This window comes from Impatiens glandulifera, chromosome 4, assembly GCF_907164915.1.
Source record: "Impatiens glandulifera chromosome 4, dImpGla2.1, whole genome shotgun sequence".
NCBI lineage: Eukaryota > Viridiplantae > Streptophyta > Magnoliopsida > Ericales > Balsaminaceae > Impatiens > Impatiens glandulifera.
In genome coordinates, this window is record NC_061865.1 from 316026 (window position 1) to 339322 (window position 23297).

The 23297-nt window shown below is 34.4% G+C and overlaps 4 protein-coding genes across 4 annotated transcripts; all 4 read right to left on the reverse strand.

Annotated features, from left to right (window-relative positions):
• Positions 1 to 505: 505 nt before the first annotated feature.
• LOC124934113 (26S proteasome non-ATPase regulatory subunit 11 homolog) lies at positions 506 to 3371 on the reverse strand. The gene is made up of 2 exons (XM_047474585.1): positions 3238 to 3371; positions 506 to 1938 (listed from the first exon to the last, which is right to left on the reverse strand). Exon 2 carries the CDS (start codon positions 1924 to 1926, stop codon positions 655 to 657), a length of 1272 nt encoding a protein of 423 aa, XP_047330541.1. The 5' UTR covers positions 1927 to 1938; positions 3238 to 3371; the 3' UTR covers positions 506 to 654.
• Positions 3372 to 3706: 335 nt separating this feature from the next.
• LOC124936409 (protein UXT homolog) lies at positions 3707 to 6093 on the reverse strand. The gene is made up of 8 exons (XM_047476909.1): positions 5867 to 6093; positions 5094 to 5168; positions 4880 to 4977; positions 4641 to 4670; positions 4409 to 4510; positions 4193 to 4300; positions 4010 to 4064; positions 3707 to 3906 (listed from the first exon to the last, which is right to left on the reverse strand). The coding sequence occupies exons 3-8, from the start codon at positions 4969 to 4971 to the stop codon at positions 3853 to 3855; spliced, it is 441 nt and encodes a 146-aa protein (XP_047332865.1). The 5' UTR covers positions 4972 to 4977; positions 5094 to 5168; positions 5867 to 6093; the 3' UTR covers positions 3707 to 3852.
• A 1024-nt stretch (positions 6094 to 7117) lies between these two features.
• On the reverse strand, positions 7118 to 14594 carry LOC124933863 (myosin-1-like). The gene is made up of 23 exons (XM_047474304.1): positions 13873 to 14594; positions 13631 to 13732; positions 13407 to 13550; positions 13173 to 13323; positions 13057 to 13084; positions 12629 to 12794; positions 12489 to 12552; positions 12351 to 12364; positions 12184 to 12268; positions 11803 to 11906; positions 11516 to 11654; positions 10952 to 11070; positions 10554 to 10706; positions 10359 to 10448; positions 10176 to 10253; positions 9655 to 9813; positions 9367 to 9573; positions 9032 to 9237; positions 8811 to 8946; positions 8557 to 8686; positions 8329 to 8475; positions 8167 to 8237; positions 7118 to 8060 (listed from the first exon to the last, which is right to left on the reverse strand). Exons 1-23 carry the CDS (start codon positions 14215 to 14217, stop codon positions 7359 to 7361), a joined length of 3540 nt encoding a protein of 1179 aa, XP_047330260.1. The 5' UTR covers positions 14218 to 14594; the 3' UTR covers positions 7118 to 7358.
• A 6751-nt stretch (positions 14595 to 21345) lies between these two features.
• On the reverse strand, positions 21346 to 22315 carry LOC124933699 (60S ribosomal protein L23-like). Its single transcript, XM_047474139.1, has 4 exons — positions 22303 to 22315; positions 21929 to 22213; positions 21486 to 21527; positions 21346 to 21392 (listed from the first exon to the last, which is right to left on the reverse strand). The coding sequence occupies exons 1-4, from the start codon at positions 22313 to 22315 to the stop codon at positions 21346 to 21348; spliced, it is 387 nt and encodes a 128-aa protein (XP_047330095.1).
• Between the last annotated feature and the right edge of the window lie 982 nt (positions 22316 to 23297).

A 23297-nucleotide genomic window follows, 5' to 3' on the forward strand; every position in this document is an offset into this window, starting at 1 on the left:
TCTTAGAATTCCTTGGGTATTCTTGATTAGTGTTGAGTTAACTATAACGCAAAGCCGTATCTCTTTGGTTAATAATTTAAATAGTTTATCGACTTTAGAACAATCAGAAGGGATGAGCGAGGATAAATCCTAAAATGACGATTTGGCCCCGAGGAGTGGGCAGCCAAAGGCATTAGGACAAAAACTAGACTGCTTTACTCCAGCTTTTCAACTAACTGGCTAGGAGAGTTTACTTGCAAAATTCAGTTTACTTTCCAATGAATTTTGCATTTGCTCTGTGTTCGTTCTCCTTTTTAGTTTACGATTACACAGACAAAATAAAAACAAACAATTTAATAGTATTTTTTTAGATATAAATTGGATGCATTTAACTAAGAAAATGAACCTCAATTTAAATTGAAATGGAGTTTAGGACTGTAAAATTATGTGCTAAAATGACGAAAAACTCGTAGAAAATAAAAACAAAAACTTAGTACGAAATCATCAGAAAGATAAACAATACACAGAAAAGAAAGTATGTCTCTTAACATGAATTCTTTAATGTATCAGAACAAGATATGATGATGAGCATTGATGAAAGTCTAATAATAATAAAACAAAAAGTTGGATAGGATTTTAGGATAGAATAGAAGAAGAAAAACCATATCATCATCATCATGCCATTATTTTTGCAGATCTGACATACAAACTGTCGACAACCTTTCCGATGTTAGAAATTGTCTCGAGCGATGCTGGATAAATTGCATCAGTCTTAGGATCGTCAAATATAACAAGACAACCGGCACCTTGATCCAAAGTCCCAGCAAACTTCTTGTCCAAGATCATCTGAGACAGCTTCTTCTCCACATGATCAACCCCCAGTTCAATCAGCTCAGCAATATGACTAATTTCAACTCTAGAGAATGGCTCAATCAACCTACACAGATTCTGCTCCAAAAGAGTATCGTACAACGAAGATAGATGCCTATGAACAATCGGGTCTTCCTCCAGCTGTGCCTTGAAATCTCTAAGCCCCTTCTCGAAAAGGTTCAAGGACCGTTGCGAATACGCCTGGGCAACCGCCTTCATCGCATCCACTTCCGCCCCTTGATATTGCAGTCCAACTTTAGCAGACGATAGTATTCCCGCCACATCATCAGCCTGATTCACCATGATCTTGCACAGCAACATGTATTTCAGGCTGTAAACTGCTCGAGGATCTTCCAGGGCGTTGAAAGACTCAAACGCTTCGAAGAAATAACTGTAACCAGTTTTGTAATCCTTCTCCTCAGCATGAAGAATCCCGCTCTGAAGATCGATCGTGCCTTGCTGATCTGGAGGGACATAAATGGCGTTGGCCGCCGTTCTCGCGGCAGTCAGTGCAGCTTTCGCTTTTGGAAGATTCCTTAGCGAAAAATGGAGTTTGCTTTCTAGCAATTCTATGTCCACCAGTAGAAGTTTGTCGTCTAATCTTCTCACTTCCTTGATTAAGCCCGAAAGAAGAGACAGTGCTTCAGAGTACTCTTTGCTTTCCATCAGAAGAGAAGCCAGCCTAGCCTCCACTCGCTGACGAAGGAAGGTTCGTTTCTCTGAACGAGTCCACTGCACCATTTCCTTGCACAGAGAAATTTGGAGCTCCGTTGTGCCAGCTATTTTAGCTACTGCATCGATTATACCGCGAACGATCTTAGCAGTTTTTGCCTTTGGAATCACGGAGAAGAAGGGTCTTAGTTGGGTCAGGAGGCTTCGGAGTTCTTCTGCCCTACTCTCTTCCTTAAGAAGATCTGTGAGATTAGCGATAGCTTTTTCCTTAATACGCAAAGCTTCTGAAGAAGATGAAGGATTTTCCAGAATGCGGTAAAGGATAGCAATTGCCTCAGATGGTGTTTTGGCTTCCTGAGACTGGTCAAGTGACTCGGTTGTTGCAGGGAGATAAGATGAAGACATGTTTAAAACAACCTGCAAGAATTAGACACCCTCAGATGTAATTATTATATGATTGATTTCTAGCTTGCAAGACAGTTTCAAGTTTTATGCACACATAAATCAATGAAGAAACCACATTATAACACTTACAAATATTACAGAGGCTACTTTATAACACTTACACTTACATTATAACACCCTCAGATGTTAAGATATCAAAACATGGGGAATATCAATATAAAACTTACAGAGATAATTATAGAGGCTATAAGAACAAGTTTCTTAATAACAGTATCAAATTTGAATTCACCAGACAGAAGGAGAAACCAATGATCGCACTTAGAACAAGTAGTTTTCACTCTAAATAAAAGTCTGGTCGCTGAAAATCACTGTTCCCTATTTCAGATCTGGGGTCATCACAGAGCTTAAGAAACAAAAAAAAAAATTAAAGAGAGGAGAAGGTTGTAGGGTTTCTTAGGGACTAGGTTATTGGGCCGTAATCTAGGACTAGGAGTCATTCTTATTTTTCTTGTTGATTTTCATGCAGTTGACCTTTAGATGCCTTTTCTTCATTTGTGCATTGGCGTTAACATGGTACAGTTCTTGTTAAAATCTTATCAGGGGAAAACGAGTGTCTACACACAACTTTCATCAGGTAGTAGTTATCTCTAAAATGCTGATGTTTTAAAAAGGAAGCACATGTAAATAAGAAATCTAATCATTCCAATGTATTCAGTGACATCAGTTACCAAGATCTGTCCACTTTCCTCTATTTGCAGCCCTGAGAGCTGAACTCATTTTATTAGTATTTGGTTCATGAGATCGTGCTTGGGTTTTGCTAGAGGACACAGATAAACAATCAAGCTCATTCAACTAAACACAAGAGCTCACCGTCTTTTTATAAATTCCAAAGAATTAATAGACAGTTATCCCAATTCTGTTTAAGAAAGTTCAGCTCCCAAACAATCAAAGTACATATTAACTATCACATATTCATGATGAAAAGCATAAGGTATTAAAGTTCCTGCACAAATCTATACTTCGATATGGAGGTTTTAAATTCAAGAACTGTACTTCCTTCTGCAGCCTTATGATTTGCAAATCAAGAAAAATTAGACTGAATCTTGCGCATGATAGGTTACAATTTCTACATATATATATATACACGTAGACATCACTTCTACAAGTAACTTCAAACAAAACTTAGAACTAAAGGTTAAAGAGTATAGTGCGATTAAGCGCATTTTAAGTTATCTGAGGATACTAAGATTAGATTAGGGTTTTACAGCTCGTATAAGTAGAGATATGTAAACAAGTGAATCAAAGACCTACCTCTGAAAACGATATGAGGTTACGTGCGGAGAGCTTTAGATCGGCGGCGAGATTAAAGTTCAGATTGCAGGCACCTTCATTTTCGGAATCACAGGAGACGACGATAGAAAAGTGAGAAATAGAGAAAGAGAGAGAGACGGTGGCTTAAATGGCAAGACAAGTTTTTAACGAGTAGGTAATATTCTGGTGCGGAAATGACTACAGCAGGAAAGCTGCACCATCAGATAATAATGTGACACTTGGCCTCTGCCAAGATAATATAATTTTGTTTTCTTTTAATTTTTGCCATTGATTTTTATTTATACTCAAATTATTATGCCGTGCTTCTTTAGACGTTAAAAATAAGCAATTTATTATTATTATTTTATTATAACTTCCTTGCCTAAGTCAATTTATATATTAAAAAGAAGTATCAAGAATGAATGTGAAAACATCAATTTATTTAGATTAAAGAGTATGTATTCATTCCCTTTCATGTTATAAATAAATTGTATGTATAAAGACAGAATTTCATAGATAAAATGTAAATCATACAGAATTCAATAACAGTCATCATATTAAACTAAAATGCAATAAAAATCCAAATTTCATTGATATAAAAAAGCATGGAAGAGTTCAATTAGACGAGTTTGTCGGAATTTGAAGTATCTCTCGGATCCCTTCACAAACCTGCAGTAAACCGAAAAAATATGTAAGCTTAAAAAAGAGACGAGACGAGGAAATTTGTATAATTAGAAGAAAGAAACAATGACAGATGATAGTTGCAACATACTATTTTGATTTGCGACTTGATAGATGCAATTAGGCGAGTATAGTCTTCAATTTGCCTGCATAGAGAAACCAAATTGATAATGAAGGGCAATTCTAAGCAATTCAAACCATGTTTGCTACTTCTCGTAAGCCTAAACTTCAACAAAAGGCTGGAAATAATTCGGTAGTGTCAGTGAAGAATTACCCGGATAACCTTTCTTCCCTTGTTGCTATATAACCGATTGCTTCAGACCAAGTAAACTCCACATGGAACCCAAGCCCAACATCCACAAAGATCCGCCTTGTATCAGGGCTGCAAAAATAGATTGAATCTCTAAGTCGCGGATAGTTCAAGTTCTAGCACCAATTATCTGCTTCTTCGGGAAATTCGAAATATATAGGGAATAAATAATGAACCTACACATCTGCTTGCATGTACACTTCAGATCCCAGATTGACTAAAGACCTGAGGCTGGTCACACTGTTTTTCTCTAGATTCTCTATATTCTTCCTCAAATCAGAGCTGAAGTACGTTACCAAATAGTTAAGAAGAAAATCCAGGATCAAATACCATCGCCCGTGTTTTGTGTTGTGTTGGGCTAAAGCAGTAATAATAATAATAATTTTATTCACAAGTATTGGATGAAGGATACAAAACTTTTTGTTGTTCAAAGAGCTTGTCCCTGCACACATACACACAGAATAGTCAATTTGTCTTCTTTTTTCGAGTAGAGAGCCTAGGAAATAAGAAAATCACAATGGCACTCGCCACAATCTTTTAATTGTCTAAAGAATCAGAAGGTTCTGAACAATGTGATTAATATTACCTTGCTTGTCAACCTATAAAAATAATAACCAATGATAAAAACATGAGCATAAAGAAAAATCCTACCTTTCTGCAATAGCACGGACAAGATCTGGCTTTAGTCGACGGTCAACAAATTCCTCAAATCTCTGCACCTTTTCTGCTCGGCTCTTGTCCATTATAGTCTACAAACAAAACAAAGTTGATAAACAGGGACTGTTATTCTGAAATCTCTTTTCTCTGGAGCTCTCAGCTGCTGAAAACAAACGAAGAGCAATCAAATTAGCTGAATCTCTTCTACCTTTTCTTTCTGTATTCTTCTGAAATCGCCTTTCTCTTTTTCTGCTTTTCTTCCCCTCCAATTGTGTGAGGTTTCCCTGGGTCATATGCAAACATAAAGGTTACAACCCAAATCTAGATTCTTGCAATGTTTCTTCATCAAGATTTGAACAACTTCATTATAACGCAAAGTTTTTTTTTCTGAAAAAATCTACTATAAATTGTTTTAGGTATTAGTACTATGTCTTTCAAAATTTTCCAACCTAGATGGTTTCAATTTCATCCAGTCCTCTAAATGGAAATTTTCTTCTTCCATATATAAAAAAAAAAAAGAATTGCTAGGGTTTGATAGAAAGAATTTGTACTCATTTGAGAGCCCATATATCTTATTATAACTAGCTTATCCTGGCAACTAAAGTGATGTTTCTCATCATGATTTGACACATTTATACATACACACACAACACAACTAGAAATGTTTTAGATTTTTGCAACTATTTGAAAACCCATTGAGAAAATCTGTCTCAGACAAAAACCAAAAAGAATACCAATACCCAGAAGTTGAAAGAATGAACTTAGCATCTCCATATCCTCACTTGAATGAAACAAAGAAGTATGTAGAAGATGATCAAAGGTAGATTCTTTAGATGGAATCCGAGTCAATTGTAACATTGAAAAGTAGACATGATTTCTACACTATATACTGACAAAAATCAAAGTGTATCCAATGGGTATGAAATACTGTATCAATCTGCAGATTGTAAATAATACTGCAGGGATAGTAAAAAATGGTACCTGAGCGGAGATGCGGCTGTCCGGTGACTATCTGCCTGAGGTAAGGACTGCCGTCAGCTGTCTGCCCTGGACCTGCCGAACTGGAGAATGGAGACTGGAGACTGGAGACTGGAGACTGGATTCTGGAGAAGAACTGAACAAGACTACTGAACAAGAAGAAGAAGAAGACCGCGACTATGAAGAAAGAAGAAGAAGAAGAAGTGGGCTACTGGGGCGGGTAGCACGTCGATCGACCGAACGGCGGGTCGATCCTCGAAATTATAAGAAAGAATGTAATTTTTTGTGGGAGCGAGTTACATCAGTTATTTTTTTACCCAAAATTCGACTAATTTTATTTATATTTATTCAATTACAAATTTAATTTTTATGACTTTTTCTTCTAAATTATTATTATATTGATATATTTTAAATAGAATCCAATTTTCAAATAATTATCAATCAAATTAATATTTTTATTTTAAAAGTCTAACTTTTTATTTAAAAGTCTAACTTTTTATTTAAAAGAAAACATGAATAAAAATAAAATATAATAATTTTAAATACCAATAAAATAAAATAAAAATATCTCACTCCATACCCATACATTTCATTTTGAATGATGCAAAGGTGTGTAATATCTAATATAAGTGTTTAAAAATTCGATAAATCGAAACGATAACTAACCCGGCTAATCGATTCTAACGTTCTAGTTAATCAATTTTTTTTTTATCAGTTAAACAATTCGTTTACGATTGAACAATTTTTCAACCGGTTTAATTTTTATTAGTAATAATTTAATTATATATTTATATTAGTTATTTTTGTAAATATTACAAAGTAATATTTAATAATTTAATTATATGTATATTAATTATTTTTAAATTATAATCAGTATAGAATTATTTTTTAAAAATCATTTTAATTAATATATTTATTATTTGAAAATGGAAACACTTAAAATATATTATATTGTTGCAATTGTAACATTCTTTTAAATATATTTATAAAATAAATTAGAATATATTGTATTACCTACTATATTATAACATAAATAAATTAACATAGTAAATAAAGATTTTGAAAAAAAATTATTTAATAAATTTAATAATTAATTTAAAAAATTAAATTAGCTGTTCTCGATTAAATCTGATTAACCGATCGAAACCAGTAAAACCATATAAAACCGATACCGATCGGTTTGTAAAGTAAAAGGTAAAATGGGACTTAATCGGATTAGAAAAATCAACATTTTTACGTTAAGATATAAGAACATCAAATAATTTAGTATTTAAAAAAATAGTTATATTAAATCTTAATAAAACCATTAAACATTCAAACAAAAATTAAAAAAAAACTAATAAAACCCATTAATTTTACAAGGGTGATATTGAAGGCATACTACTGCAAGAACATTTTATATGAAGTGACTAGAAATCTGTCATCACGATGATGAAATTAAAATTTGAGAAAAAACAGGAAATATAAATAGTAAAAGAAACAAGTTTGACATTTATTAACTGAACCTGGAGCTGTTTCTTTTGCTCCACCACTTCTTGTTGTTCATCATTTTGTCAGCAGCATTATTTTCATTTTCATTTTCAAGCTTGTGTAGAATAACTTTAGTTTCCCTCAATCTTCCACTATAATCCTTCTTCCATGATTCAAACACCTGTTTCAACCTCCTCAGCTCTCGATCAGGGTCCAAACTGGCCTCCACCTGACCCGATTTCACCTCCACCAAGAACTTCGCATCGTCCCCAAATACTTGACTTCTCTGTTCCAACTCTTCAGCCAATCGACTTATAACACTCAATCCCGTACTCATTGGCCTCCACTGCAGGTTATTATTACTATTACTATTACTATTCTCCCAACTCTCCTCGTTGTTTAGATTTACAGATGCATCCGAATTTCCATCAGAATCATCTCCTCCTCCTCCTCCTGCTGCTGCTGCTGCTGCAGATGAACTCATCAAGCTCTTCTTTGCTATGGAAAGGCTGGACTGAAGTGACTTCATCTGTTTCTGCCACACTTCTTCCATGGATTTCATTTTTAGCTCGTATTCAGACCATCTGCTCTCGTATTGCTGGAGCCGTTGGAGGAGAATGTCGTTTTCCTCTTCCTTTTCCCTCAGAGCAGCCTCCGATTTTAGAACCCGACGTTGAAGCTCAGCTAGGATCGACGACTTCACTTGCACCTCTTCCATATCGTTTGCCTGTAAAACAAATCACAACCTTAATCAGTTGAATGAATGAATGGATGAATGCCAACTTTATTCAAAATACAAGATTTATTCATCAACCAACTAATTAACTAACTACCTTTGTGCCTCTGTATTGCAATGAACCACCTATGTCTCCTGAGCATCTTCTCACTAACCAGCCACGTAGAACTGTAAAATAGTAGTCAAATTTACAATTATAATGATACATATTGGCCATTTTTTATGTATGATGGGTAATAACCAGAGTTCATTTTCTTACCTGATTGTATACAAACCGAAGCATTGCGAACTTCTAAATAAATATTCCTTGAAATCCTTCCTCTAATGTGTTTCTGTATTAACACAGCAGCTCGATGCCTCTGTAACGTGACAGTAAATTCTTTTCTTGTTTTTTCACCCCGGGAAACTGAAATTGAAACGTAATGGATATTAAAAATTAAAAAGAAAAACTGAAAGACAAAATAAATAAAATTAAAGGCATGCATACATGATTGAAGGGTAATAGCTAGTCTCTTCAGTTCCTTAAAGTGACAGCGAGCTTGATGACCTCGAGAACAGCTTTGAACACGAAGTATACCGTGCAAGGTATGGTTTCTTATATCTTCAAGCACACCGATCTACATTATTCATTCCAGCTCTTTTAAATTGTTAGGAAATGAATAGTGAAAAGGCAAAACAAGAAGACATGTAGATTACACAAGAATTGATGGATCATTGGCAATTAAGATTCTTCATTTTTACCTGGCCAGTGCGGAAAAATAATTTTGTATAGCCAACTTGATACATCTCGGGAAGAATATTAAACTGATGAAGAATAGCAACTGAAACACTCAGTGGATCTTGGGGAGCAACACTATCCAAATGAAGAAATCCATACCTGATGCAGAAACAATGTACTAACTGAATCAGATGAGAGTAGTATAACGAAAAAAAGAGTTCATTGGAATATTATTAGTCTTTACCTTCCTGCAAACTTTTGATGAGACATTCTGGTTGGAAAGCCAGATCTTGAGATTCGAACAACCTCTATAACCCCACAGCACCTTAGTTGCTGCAATATGAGCCTTTGATCATAAATTCCCGGAGATTGGTAGTTATTGGGCTTGATACAGCGTATAAAATGCGGTGTAGTACTTTCCAGACGTTGCATCAATTTGAATAATTGGCCCTATAATCAACAAAAAGTGTCAAACAACTAATAAAATCCCAACAAATCAGTTATTTTGAACTTTTATTCTCACTCAATAATACTCACTAAAAAACAGAGGTATTTTGTATTAGCAAAGGAAGTAGATACCTTAAACTTTGTGGCAACACTTAGCTTCTGGGATTCTGCACCACCTGATTTATGTAATGCACCAACCACTAGCCTTTCGGATTGCGCAAGCAGATAAGAAGCAAATACTTTAGGCAGACGGTTATTGCATGAGGATAGAAGTTGAATTGAATCCAAATGCAACAAATCTCGGTTCTTCTCAAGAAACCCAGTGGTGTCATACATAACCTGCAATATCAAATTTCCAGGAAACATAAACATATATAGATTAATCAAAGTTTTAGTGAATTTCTAAATATATAATATTACCTCGCCAGCATAGTGACTGATAGTGAAAGCTTTGCCTCGTTCTCCTCTAAAACAAGAATTAGAATTTAAGTGTTGCTTGAGCTTGTTTGCAAAAGTCAAATCTGTACCATTTGGAAAGGTGGACTCTTCATCTAACAATGATAATAGCCCCAGTGGTTTCTACATCAAAATTAAACAAGTCAGATGGATGAATGGCATAAGATTTTAAACTATCCACAAAAGTGTTAATAACTATGAATTTAATTATTCATATCTTCTCCTGGCAAGCATCCTATAGATATTACTTTCCAAAATCAGCACTAAAATTAAGAGTACAGAACAATTTTGAGGTTTCAGTCACGAAAAGAAAAAAACAAAAAGATTAAATACATGGGGTGGGTATACATAAAAAATACTGTGTAAGAAAAAAAATCATAAATTGATCAAAACGCTATTTACATGCATAAATTCATGCTAATTTAAGTACGACAAGATATAACAAAAGATTATATATGGTGACATTCTTATTAGCACGTTATTACCTTTTCAAATAAATTCAGACAATCTTGGTTGTCCTCAAATTCCACTTTAGCCCAATCAATTCCATCTTTTACATATTCCTGTAGAGGAAATTTTATATTAATTAATAATAGTTTAGCAATGCAGTTTAGAAAACAAAACATCACTTATAAATTCTAGATTCCAAAAACATTATAAATATTTACCTCTTGCTCCAGCTTAAACAAGTGTCTATTGAAGTGTTGTTGAAGCCTTTCATTGGCATAATTTATGCAAAATTGCTCAAAACTGTTCCTCTGAGATAATTGAACAAAATCAACGTCAGCTTCAGCATACAAAATTTCCATTAAACCCAAAACAGAATAACATATTAAATTATTTAATCACGCAGAAGAACCTACATCAAAGGATTCGAAGCCATAGATATCCAGGATGCTGATGGATCTGCCCGTACGACATTTGCCAACAGCAAGGGACTTATTAATTTGTTCAACTAGCCAGTCAAACAAACAAGAATAGATTGATTTTGCCAAAGCATCTCTTGCATCAATGCCCTGGAACAAAAAGAATAAAGTTTCATCATAATGATAAAAGATTGTTGTCTTCACAACTCCATGGCAAAACTTGATTGAAACAAATTTTAAGAAAAAGAGTATTGGTAATAATAAGGAAAAAGGTCATCACAAACGATGGTTATTGGTTAGATAATAAACTCTCCACTTCTAAAATTTAAGAAGCCCAGTCATGAAACATACAAAGTTGAGATAGCATGACATCATTCCTCACAGAAAAGTATTACCTGAGAGAGTGTGAGCATTTGCACAATATTATCGTTTCCCACCCGCATTGTTCGAGTTGATAAAGCTAGCTTTAACTCTGTGTTGGTACATCCAATCAATTTTGCAGCAGTGGCTAGACCTGAGAAACAGGAAGACCATATTTGTTAATTAATTGAATGACAGTGAAAACTAGTGCTTTATGCCCATTCATTAGCCACTACCAAAATAGAGATATATAAACTTTGTTTACATACATCTAGCAGCATTTCTTTAGTCTTACAAAATGTTCTTAATTTCTCTCTTCTTTCAACATATGTTCAAGAAATGAAAATCCATGAGGAAAGAAAGCTGCATAAGAGTCTGGCTCCATTGAACCCTCAATGCCAGCAAGGAAAAAACAGTCTCCAGAAAATGTGCTAGAACTAGTTTAATAAAGATATAGAAAACAAAAGATGAATTTACTTTATGATGACAGTCAGAATTTATTAATTTAATAGTTTGATTTTATGTGGTGAAGAGAAGAAAAAGATATGAAAACATAGATATGGAAATTAATGCTGAATTACAGTACCCAAAATCAGTACCTTCATTTTCAACAGGTTCAACATGGTTTTCGTTATCTATTACAGTGAAGGAAATATTCCCCAGCCACAATACCGCAGCGATCATAGCAAATACATCCTCTTGATCCTCTTTGCTAACATGGACAACATCCAGAGCTTCCTGAAGGACGAAATTGACCATTAAGTAAATTCAGATAAGGTTTGGACAACAAGAACTATTTTGAAATACATGGAGTCCTAATTGCATTTTACAAGTGCAGATTAGAGATGAGATAAAGATCAATCAACAGTTTGATTGAATAATGTACCTGTACAACTCGAAACTCTTCAGAATCGTCAACCCCAGGAATTGAAAAGCAATTGCTTTGCCTCAAATACTCATATTCACTTGCATCCATTAGATTTAGTTTATCTGCATAAGAAGTAAAAGGATAAGAATGAGGGTAAGTAAGTATTATATACAGTAAGGTCACAGTTAAATATTACTCCATGTTTTTTCTAGAAAAAAAAAAACATTGCTCCATGGTATTAACAGCATCAGGTGTTAGCATTTGCAACCCACTTATAGTTATAGCTCAAAAAAAAGGATATGGACGGATGGAAATGAAACTTAGGATGCATTGAGAAAAATTATACTTTTAACTGCCTTAAAGAAACATTAGGAGATCAAATGAAAGTATGGCATGCACCTCGAAGTGCAGAAGGAGCTCCAGAACACAATTGATAAAATATATGATAGGACCTTTCACCTTCTGTGCATTGAACTACTCTTGACTGTCAAGATTCGGAATTATATTAGAGTGTTAATAATTTTAATTAGTCCTCAATTGAATGTACATGTGTTTAGCAGATATACCTTCTCTAGTAGAACTGCACAACATCAAGGACCATTATTAATCAGGAAGAACACATAAAAGAGTACACAAGTCAATTTTTGGAGAAAACTAAAAGAAGGGGAAATAGTTATTATCATTAATTGATTCAACAAGCTTACACGTCTGAATATTGGCACCCGTTATTTTTCCAGTTTCACTGAAGTTAATCTCAATCAGCTTTCCCTGTTATAGGCACCAAAGGTTATTATACTACATGCATAAGAAAAATGGTTTTCATAATATAATCCAAACAACTCACAAAGCGACTTGAATTATCATTTCTAGATGTTTTTGCGTTGCCAAACGCCTCTAAGATCGGATTAGTTTTCAGTATCTCAAACTCTATGCCACTACCACCTCCAAGAGCAGCAAGATATTGCATTGCTATTTTTGCTGTTTCAGTCTTTCCTGCTCCACTTTCGCCACTGCACTCAGAAACAATGTACAATCATTATACATACGGGATTAAACTATCAACCACAAAATTTCCTTTTCAAGAAATCCACTTATTACTTATAAATCAACAAAAGCATAAGATGTTGCAAGCCATTTCCTAATTAAAAAACATAGTGCATAGGTCGGTTATCAGGCAACTTAATTCTAGTAACTGTGTTCTAACCACTGGGACATAGTTAAAACAAGGAAATAAAATGAATTGTGAAGTGTGAACATATAAGTTCAATTTACCTTATAATAATAGATTGGTTCACTTCATCTGTAGAAGAGCAGACAAAAAAAAAAGCATGGTGAGAATTCTACACAAAAGTTCAATTGGTATAAGAAAACAAAAGCCAAAAGAACACCTCTTCTCATTTCACTTATAGCTGCATCAGCTATTGCGTAGACATGAGGGCTTTCTATAGATTTACGTCTATATGCTTCTATATAATGATTTCCATACAATGGAACTTTCTTGAAGGGATTAATAGCAACCAAGACAGGTCCTGCTTTTGTCTGCAATATGGATGACAGTTTAAATATGGAAGATGAGATTTCCTAAATGAATTCACAAAAGAAATTAAATGTTGAGCGCTCACATAGATGATATCTCGATCATATCTATACTGAAGATTGTGCAGTACAGAGGGTTCATGTAAGTAACTCAGTTGCATGAGATCATCAACTCCATCCAGAACATCAGGATTCGCTGGTAAAAGCCTCTCAGAGAGTACCTTAAGTACCTGAAATAAGACATGACAAAATGGTAAGTTACTTGAAAGGCGAAAAACAAGCATATTAAGATTTTGATTAAATTGCTTACTTTTCCATCTGCAAAAGATATCACAGATTCTGTCCCTGAGATTGACAATATCTTGCCTAGCTCCCAGTTTCCATCAGGTTGTAGCAACCAAGATTGAGGTTTCTGTAAATGGAAATTTAGTTAATACGTATAAATATGTACGACATGCACGTACACCGCCTTATTTTAGATGCCAGTGTCATTGAAAAATTGCTGGAATTGGAAAAGAATAACGAGAGAAAAAGGAAAACTCAATACCGTACTTTTTTAATAGTGTATGTGTTTGTGTCACTCCACTTGGATTTGGTAATTGCTGAATGTGATAGAGATGCTGATTCCTGATCATCATCATCCCCATCCCCAACCCCAACAGGAGTTGTTTGTTTGCCAACAACCTGTAATCTGCAGTAAGGGGATTCATCGCAGTCCTGATCCATGGTGTTCTTAGCATTCACATTGCGCCCAACATTAATATTCCCATTTCGAAATCTGGAATCCACAGCATAAGTGTTTTCCGTTTGAAGAGGGTTGTTAGGCAACCTAAAATGAACTGGCAAAGAGTTCATTGTCTTAAGGAGGAATGGAGAGTCCTGAATCTTCTGTGACATTTGCTCTACTAAGGGAGAGGGGTCTCAATCACTGGACAAGCTTTGACAGGAACAACGTGACAATAATTCAAGATAGAGAGAAAAGCTAACTTTCCCCCTTCAAAAAGGCTAAATCAAGCTTTATTAAAGAACAGTTCCTTTTTTGCCAAACTTAATGGAGGGGCCATGAATTGGAAAACCGACCATACTGTACCTCAACAATCAGTTTGGCTGTCATCACTAGAATTTGAATACTAAAGTAAAGCTAGAGAAATCTGACAAAGTAGCAGTAAAAAAACACAGAAAGGGGTTGTATAAAATTAGGCCGCCAATTTCTTCAGATTTAAACTCTTCTAGAGAGAAATTCAGCGTGAGTTCCTCCAGATCAATTAATTTGAGACCTGTAAATCATGCGATAGGTCTATCTATTTTAAGGAGTCATTTCGACTACAAGTTTATAGATGAAGTTCCAGTAGAAACTGACCTGATAAGAAGTAGATTGAGCCGTTGAACGGTAGCCGATACGAGAGAAAACTGAGGAGATGAGGAAGGTTTTCGCTTGAATTTGAATGTGGAACGGAAGAATAGATAGAGAGAGAGAGAGAGAGAATGGGGGTAGTAGAAATGAAACTCGAATTTCAAAATCTCACAGTGAGCGCGAGAGAGATAGAGATAGAGAGAGAGAATAAAGAGATAAAAATGTAGCAGCTTTTGATTTGATGCTCTTCTTCTTCACTCCTTCAACACTACATGCATATCTATCTCTCTTTCTTTCAAATTATTTTGCCACCCAATTCTTTTTTTGAATTTTTACACTTTCTCTTCCCTATATTTCCGCTACAATTCAATCAAACCTTATATAATTCATTTTAAAATTTAATAATTTATTATATTATTTTGTATTTTAATGTATTTTAATTTTATAAATTAATTAGAAGAGTGATAATAAAATTGAAATTTGTGGAGAAAAATGAAAAGAGAGATAATAAGGGGAGGGTTAATTCAATGTCACATATAAGGTAAGGAGGAAGGGTTGATTCGATGTTAGTAGTAATTTTATTTTTATGTATAAGTCTCATTTTATTACTGAAATACAAACAATAAAAATAAAATTTTATTATTTTAACAGCCAATTAAATTATGTCACTTCATTTTACACACCAATTTTCTCTTCCCAATATTTCTCAATTAATAAATACTTTTTATAAAAATATCAAACCATAACCTTAATCGCAACAAAATTATATTAATATATACAGCAATAATTTAAATCATTATTCAAAAATATTAGTAATTTATACACTATATAAATTTAAAAAACAGATTATTATCTAGATTCTTAAATTGTGATATAAGAAAATATATATATATATATATATATTTATTTTTTTTACTAAATGAAGTAAAAATTAGATCATAGTAGTTCAGAAAATAATCTTTTATCAAAAAAAAATCATTACATCGTAATTCTAAACAAAATGTCAATTTTAAATAGGCTATATCGGGAAATTTGACGACATAACCCGACATAACCCTCGTAAGAGGGTTATTTCCAAATTTAGCATAGGTTAAATAAAATTTTCAAATATAACATTTTCTCTATACAAAAAGACATTATTGCCCTTAAATAATAATAAAAAAACAGTGTCTTTCCTTTCTCCTTCCCTTCTCCCCTTTAATTTTCACTCTCTCTCCTCTTTTGATATTTCTAAACTACCTCCTCTCCGACGACGACCAATCCAAACCCACGACCCACCTCTCTCCGACGACGACCAATCCAAGCCCACGACCCACCTCTCCCCGACGACGACCAATCCAAGCCCACGACCCACCTCTCCCCGACGACGATCCAAGCCATGAAACCCCACCGCTCCCCCGACCTCCGGCGACTGTCCAAGCCCCCGACGACGATCCAAGCAGAATAAAGAACGATCATCGCTACGAAGATCGATCCAACAAAATTAGGCTTCAAATACATCGTCGAAGGTTGACTGAATCATTTTGGGTTTAAAATACATTTGTCGAAGACTGTTGCAGGCGACGGTGCATCTGTCGCATGCGACTGCGCATCTGTCGCAGACGACTACGCAGTCGCATGCGACAGATGCACAGTCGTCTGCGACAAATGTATATTCCACCGTAAACCAATCAACCAAGCTCTAAAACCATTCATCCACGACCTAACCTACACCCTAGACTCTAAACGACGAAACCTTAAACATTATTTCATCTCAGCGGTGAAACGACGAATGCGACGAAGGCAACGGAAACACAGAAAACTAACCTGAATGTTGGAGACGTTCCGGTTTCCTTGGTTTTGTTGGATCGTTCTTCGCAGCGATGATCGTTCTTCGTTTTACTTGGATCGTCGTCGGGGGCTCAGATAGTCGTTGGGGGTTGGGGGAGAGGTGGGGTTTCGTGGGCTTGGATCATCGTCGGGGAGAGGTGGGGTTTCGGGGGCTTGGTTCGTCGTCGGGGAGAGGGGGCTTGGATCGGTCGTCTTTGGGGAGTGTTTGGAAATATGAAAAGTGGAGAGGGAGGGAAAACGGCTGAAAGGGAAAAGGGAAGGAGAAAAGAAACTGTTTTTTTTTTTAAATTAAGGGCAATAAGGTCTTTTTGCATAGGGAAAACGTTATATTTGAAAAAATTATTTATCCTATGCTAAGTTTAAAAATAACCCTCCTATAAGGGTTATTTCGTCAAATTTCCCGCTATATCACTATATGCCTCTCAGAATGTACTTAAAGAAATATTTATTTACTCCTTTCACAATCTATAGTTTTATAAAAATAAGTCTAAAATTATTGAATCTCTTAATTTATTTAATATTTAATTTCTTTTTATTTTTTTTTTTTGTAAAACGACTTAGTATTATCTTAATAAAAATTCTCAAAAAGAAAAAAAATGGATTTATCATTCTAACCGACCTTCAGAATGAAAAAATAAAAACATTCAAAATTACTAGTTTGATGACTTATTACAATTAATTATAAAAATCTATCTCATTTTAAATATTCTAACTTTCGTAACTTCCGAGTATTTGATACCCCATCTTTCGCATAACTCTCAATTCTTGTCGATGAGAGCCCGACAATCAATCATAGCATTCTTCCACACTTTTACGAAATCTCCCGTAGATTATAGAGTTTCTTTCCCTATGTGTGATAGATAACCGAGTCAAAACCGCATTTTAATATACTTGCTGGAAATTTATTACCCTTAGTTTTGTTTTGGACAACAACTCTGATTTCCTCCCACGCTTCCAAAAAGCTCAATAAATCTATAGCTGAGATGAACTTGCACCACACTAGCTTAGTAAATGCACAACTGCCCAATAAGTGGTCAATAGATTTCTCGTTCTCCTCGCAAAGTAGGCAACAAACATATGGACTGTCCATGTATCAATAAATTCGATCGCAAGTATTTAGCCTTCCACAAAAAATCAACCAAAGAATAAATTGATGTGTCGGGATGACCTTCGGAGACCAAACAAGTGGAGTCTATTCAACAACCTGCATTTTTTCCCGAATAACATTCCATACCTTACTGGAAATTAACTTTTTATACACTTTGCTCTGTTGTGTAATTGAATTGAATGTTGTTGATGCGGTAATAATTTTTTTTATTTGTATCTTATGTTCCTTGGAATCACTCTAATATTTAATTAATTTTAGAAATGGGTCAGAGTATAAGAATATATATATATATATATATATATAATCAATAAAAACAATAGTCTAGATTTGAAGTTGAAATAATTGTTTTTGTTGTCAAGTGTGTAGTCTATGTTAAATATTAACATGGGACAAACAGTTTCAAAAGTTATAATTATAATTATTATTATTAATGTCATGAAATAAGTTAGTTCAAAGGTAAGAATCTTGAATATGTGGGAATGTTAATTTCTTAATTTATATTAATTGTAGATTCAATCTTCAAATCTAATGCATTGTGATGAGATTTGAGTAATACAAATTGATTTTTAAAAACTCAAATTAAAACAGCTACAGTACTTCTAGAACTCTTTATGTTTTAAAAAATAAAAGTAAAGACAAGTAATACTATTGAGGAATATAAATGATTATAGATGGTAACCAATAGCTACTTTATAAGGACAAATTTTGTAATATCTTTGTTTTAAGTATTAAAACTATTTTTATTTTATATTTCATCAATCATATATTATGCATCTTCAATCTCAAACCATATGCAATCATATACAGTATACATACACTGAATTAATTAAAGATGTAATTTATATTTATATTGATGAACTAACAAAAATAAACCAAACTTTAATAAGAGATCTGAAATATTGAAGAACATTAGGGTGCCTTTTTGTCTTTTCCTTTTTTAAAATCTATTATTATTTTTCAAGGGAAATTTGATGAAATGGCCCTCATAAGAGGTCTAATTCCAAAAAAGGCCCACGGTTGATAAAGTTGGCAAAAAGGGCCTTTTTGCCCTGTGAAAAGTTTGTAATACCCCTTGCGCCTGTTTTATCGCTCAATTACGAGAAATGTATTTCTCGCACTTGGTATTTCTCGCATTTGGTGCTCAATTACGAGAAATGTATTTCTCGCATTTGGTATTTCTCGCATTTGGTGCTCAATCACGAGAAATGTATTTCTCGCATTTGGTATTTCTCGCATTTGGTATTTCTCGCATTTGGTATTTCTCGTCTTTGGTATTTCTCGCATTTGGTATATCTGAGTATATATATTGAGATTCGGACATTTCTCGCTAGGGTTTCGAATCGATCTACAATAAACTACGAAAGAACAATCTCCAATAGAAGACGCGATCGTGATGCATTCATCTATGGATATCAGATTAACACACATACATGACGACGACTCAAGACAAAACGCCTTATCATCGGAGGCTCCACTTGCCCCCGTCATCGTCGAACGCAATGTTCGCTCCGACCTCGACACCACACTTCCAAAGGCTTGTATGTATTCTCTAGCTAGATCTTGTTCTTTCAAATTATTAAATCTTTGAGATTGGGTCTTTCATCAAATATGCAGACTTGGCTAGATAGGTCAACTGGGTTTGAAGGAAATGGTTGGTATTATATGAGATTAGAAATTCGAATCCCTAAAGTTGGATCTTTTCTCTCTATGATTAATTGGGTTTTTTTCGTTTCTTCTTTAGTTCTAAGAGTTTTCGTCTTATGTATACAGGATAAAATGAATCACCAAAGATGTTATAACAACAGACAAGGAACGAATCCGGGAGATACACTACCGAAAAAGGTGGATGTAAGTATCGAGATGTTTCTTAGGTTGCTGGTTGTTGGATTTCTACAAAAATAAATTTGATTGTCTTACATATACTTCAGATATTCATACTCTTGTGTTTTATCTGCCAATTAATCACAGGCCTACTGAAAATGTTGATCTTGATAATGTAGAACAAGTTTCATTGAATACACAATTGTCATCTTCTAATATTGGATTTAGGCTTCTCCAAAAGATGGGTTGGAAAGGAAAAGGTCTTAGGAAGGATGAACAAGGTAAATAAACATCAGTTCTCATATTGAAGTAGATTGATTATAATATGTTATAGCAAGGTTTTATGGGTGAACTGGCTCTCAACATAGACACTAGAATTGAACATTTCTTCAGGAACTTCATTGTTTGTGCATCTGTTATGTTTTCTCTATCAAATAATTGGGTAGTAAATTATTTTTTTGGTTTATATTAAGGAATAATTGAGCCAATAAGGTCTGGTATGCGGGATGCAAAATTGGGAGTTGGAAAACAGGAAGAGGATGATTTTTATACTGCTGAAGAAAATATCTAAAGGAAGAAACTTGACGTGGAGTTAGAGGAGACAGAGGAGATTGCTAAGAAACGAGAGGTATGCTTTTTGCAGTTTGTATGCGTGCATACCCGGATAATTGGAGATTGATGCTTGCTTTTTTTTTTTTACAAAACCAACATTTATTAGCAGAAGGCAGCACATATTTCTTTTATATGTGTGTATTTTGAGGGGAATTGGTATCATCAAGTTTGGAAGGTCTTGAGAATTTCGTGCAATTTTTATTACCAGGTTGCTTGCTTCTACTGCCAAGGTCCAAGATTCTACAAAACAAGCTAAGCCAAAAAGGGAGGCAATTGTTTTTCATTGTTACTTCTGTTGGGACTCTTGTCATTGTTGTTTCCTAATTAGGAAGTTTCTTATGTTGGCTAGATTTTAAACAGTAGCTCGACAAAGAAGAAAGCAAAGATTTCAATAGCTTCAGTTTTCGGGAATGACAGTGACGAAGAACAGTGAAATATGTTTGTTGGGTTGAACCTGAATCTGTTTAAGTTTGTAAACTATTACTGTCTTTATGTCTCTCTTTTGCATCATCTTTAAGCAAACACTATGCCAATTACAGTTTATTTATGGAGTTTTTACAGTCAGATTATTAAGTGAAAACTACAGTTTATTTGTGGAGTTTTACGGTTAGTTTCTATCCAAATATTTATTATTTTTTTTTGCTAAACCCATTATGTTATTAAAACCGCAGGCTGAAAAATATCTGTTTTGAAATAATCTTATGAATATGAAAACCAAAAACAGATGATAATTGACAAATCGTTGTCTGGTTTCATTTTACGAGTACAAATTTATAAGCATTTTTCATCATAAAATATTCACAATCTCTTAAAGTGATAGCTAAAATATCCTCTATAAAAGATACAGATTTTTCTTTATTTCATGTCAATTCGACAGACTCATGCTTCAACAACTGGAATCATGTCAATAAGAGGCTAACTATGGAGAAATTAAGAAGCTAACTATGGGCCTTGATAAGAACACAAAAACTCCTTGCGGCTTTTGCTTTGTCCTGTAAGAATTGTTGACATTATATATGTTGGTATTAGATATAAACCCTTTAACCATCTACTTTATTTATTCCCCATTTTCTTGACTAGATATTTTACATATTTGAATAGCATGTTTGGTATGACCCAAAATTGAAAACACTCACATACATCAACATTCATAAATATGTTATGCGTATCACAAGAATTGAAAAGGTATATGATTCTAATCTCAGTTGTGAATCAAAAAACAAAATTGACAAGTTTTTAAAAACAAAAGAGTCCCCCGACTTTATCAGACAATAGCATTCACAGCACTTACAATTCTGGGTCATAAATCAGCACATTCCTTCCCAATTGGACCAGTAATGGCAGAACCTGATTTTTTTACCATTAAACAAATAATTGTGAGTGAATGAATGAGGCCTAAAGATGATATAGTAATTTAACACATTTTGAGCCATTTTTTACCTTTCATTTCTCTCTTAGGATTCACTATCACGCCAACATTATCTGCATAGTAACAACATATTTATCAACCAATATATTTACATATTACAATAAAAAAATTTCATATATAAAAAAGATCGAGAAGTAGGTAAGACTTAGAACGCAAATAAGTGAGTATAGTGTTTCTAAATACATCATTCATCATACCATAAACTCTATTCATTATCCCTAATACTCTTTTTCTTTAATATCTTAGTGGGTATATACAATACCCAAATACCCTTGAAAACCAATACTAAAGAAAAACTATTTCTAAATCCTCAGCATAACAAATAAGGGATTGTATCAATCAGATCGTGAAAAGAGTGGGTTCTTGTCTAACTGTTCTAGTAAAGAATAACAAAAAAATGGTTAAACAAGTAACAAGTTATAACACAAAACAAAATCAAAATATACTAAATCACCTTCAAAATACATGAACACTCCATCCTTTCGGCGCCAGGGCTTGCGTTGTCTAACAATGACAGCAAGCATGAACTTCTTTCTCAAATCAGGTTTCCCTTTCTTCACCGTCGCAATAACCATATCTCCCACACAAGTATACGACAATCGATTCAAACGACCCTTGATCCCCTTCACTGATATGATGTAGAGATTCTTCGCGCCGGTATTGTTGGCACAATTGATCATAGCCGCCACAGGAAGACCCAGTGACATGCAGAACTTGTTTCCCGCCAATCCTCCGCGACCTAAAACGCTTTATTTTTCAACATTGAATTACTATCAAGTATCAAGCATGTAGTTAACAAATAATTCTATAGAAGATGAAAACACTAACCTCGCTTCGACATTTTGGCAACTTTAGAATACAAGGATAGTGTGAAATTAGGGTTTTAGAGTATTTATATGAGAACCCTAAATTTAGGGTTCGTGGCCGGATAATATTTACCAAATGAGAAAAATACTAAATGCGAGAAATACCAAATGCGAGAAATACATTTCTCGTAATTGAGTCTACTGTCATTGTTAGAAACGCAAGCCCTGACACCGAAAGATGACTATTCCATTGTCATCTTGATCAAAGAAGGAAGAATGTTGTTGGAGGACACTCATGCCATATTGAGGGTGCCCTATTGTTTCTTGTGGATGGTCCATATCAGGAGCAGTCGACCCTCTAGCCAAATCTTCATATTTGATGAAAAAAAACCCAATCTCAAAGATCTAATAATTTGAAGAACAAGATCTAGCTAGAGAATACATACAAGACTTTGGAAGTGTGGTGTCGAGGTCGGAGCGAACATTGCGTTCGACAGTGACGGGGCAAGTGGAGCCTCCGATGATAAGGCGTTCTTGTCTTGAGTCGTCGTCATGTATGTGTGTTAATCTGATATCTAGAGATGAATGCATCGCGATAACGTCCTCCATTGGAGATTGTTCTTTCGTAGTTTATTGTAGATCGATTCGAAACCCTAGCCATTTTCATATATTTTACAAATGTCCGAATCTCAATATATACTCAGATATATCAAATGCGAGAAATAGAAAATGCGAGAAATACCAAATGCGAGAAATACCAAATAGGAGAAATACCAAATGCGAGAAATACATTTCTCGTAATTGAGCCAAATGCGAGAAATACCAAATGCGAGAAATACATTTCTCGTAATTGAGCCAAATGCGAGAAATACCAAATGCGAGAAATACATTTCTCGTAATTGAGCCAAATGCGAGAAATACCAAATGCGAGAAATACATTTCTCGTAATTGAGCGGTAAAACAGGCGCGCGAGGGTATTACAGACTTTTTACAGGGCAAAAAGACCCTTTTTGCCAA

What these genes read in the sequence shown, in the direction of transcription:
- LOC124934113 (XM_047474585.1), bottom strand. Translation starts at nt 1,926, where the DNA reads ATGTCTTCATCTTATCTCCCTGCAACAACCGAGTCACTTGACCAGTCT.
- LOC124936409 (XM_047476909.1), bottom strand. Translation starts at nt 4,971, where the DNA reads ATGGACAAGAGCCGAGCAGAAAAGGTGCAGAGATTTGAGGAATTTGTT. An exon ending in GTCCGTGCTATTGCAGAAAG is followed by an intron (nt 4,671 to 4,879) that starts GTAGGATTTTTC and finishes GTATGTGTGCAG; the next exon opens with GGACAAGCTCTTTGAACAAC. An exon ending in TCAAGTCGCAAATCAAAATA is followed by an intron (nt 3,907 to 4,009) that starts GTATGTTGCAAC and finishes GGTTTACTGCAG; the next exon opens with GTTTGTGAAGGGATCCGAGA.
- LOC124933863 (XM_047474304.1), bottom strand. Translation starts at nt 14,217, where the DNA reads ATGTCACAGAAGATTCAGGACTCTCCATTCCTCCTTAAGACAATGAAC. An exon ending in AAGAGTTTCGAGTTGTACAG is followed by an intron (nt 11,655 to 11,802) that starts GTACATTATTCA and finishes TTCGTCCTTCAG; the next exon opens with GAAGCTCTGGATGTTGTCCA. An exon ending in AAATGCTCACACTCTCTCAG is followed by an intron (nt 10,707 to 10,951) that starts GTAATACTTTTC and finishes TTTTTGTTCCAG; the next exon opens with GGCATTGATGCAAGAGATGC.
- LOC124933699 (XM_047474139.1), bottom strand. An exon ending in AGTGTTCATGTATTTTGAAG is followed by an intron (nt 21,528 to 21,928) that starts GTGATTTAGTAT and finishes GTTACTATGCAG; the next exon opens with ATAATGTTGGCGTGATAGTG. An exon ending in TCCTAAGAGAGAAATGAAAG is followed by an intron (nt 21,393 to 21,485) that starts GTAAAAAATGGC and finishes TAAAAAAATCAG; the next exon opens with GTTCTGCCATTACTGGTCCA.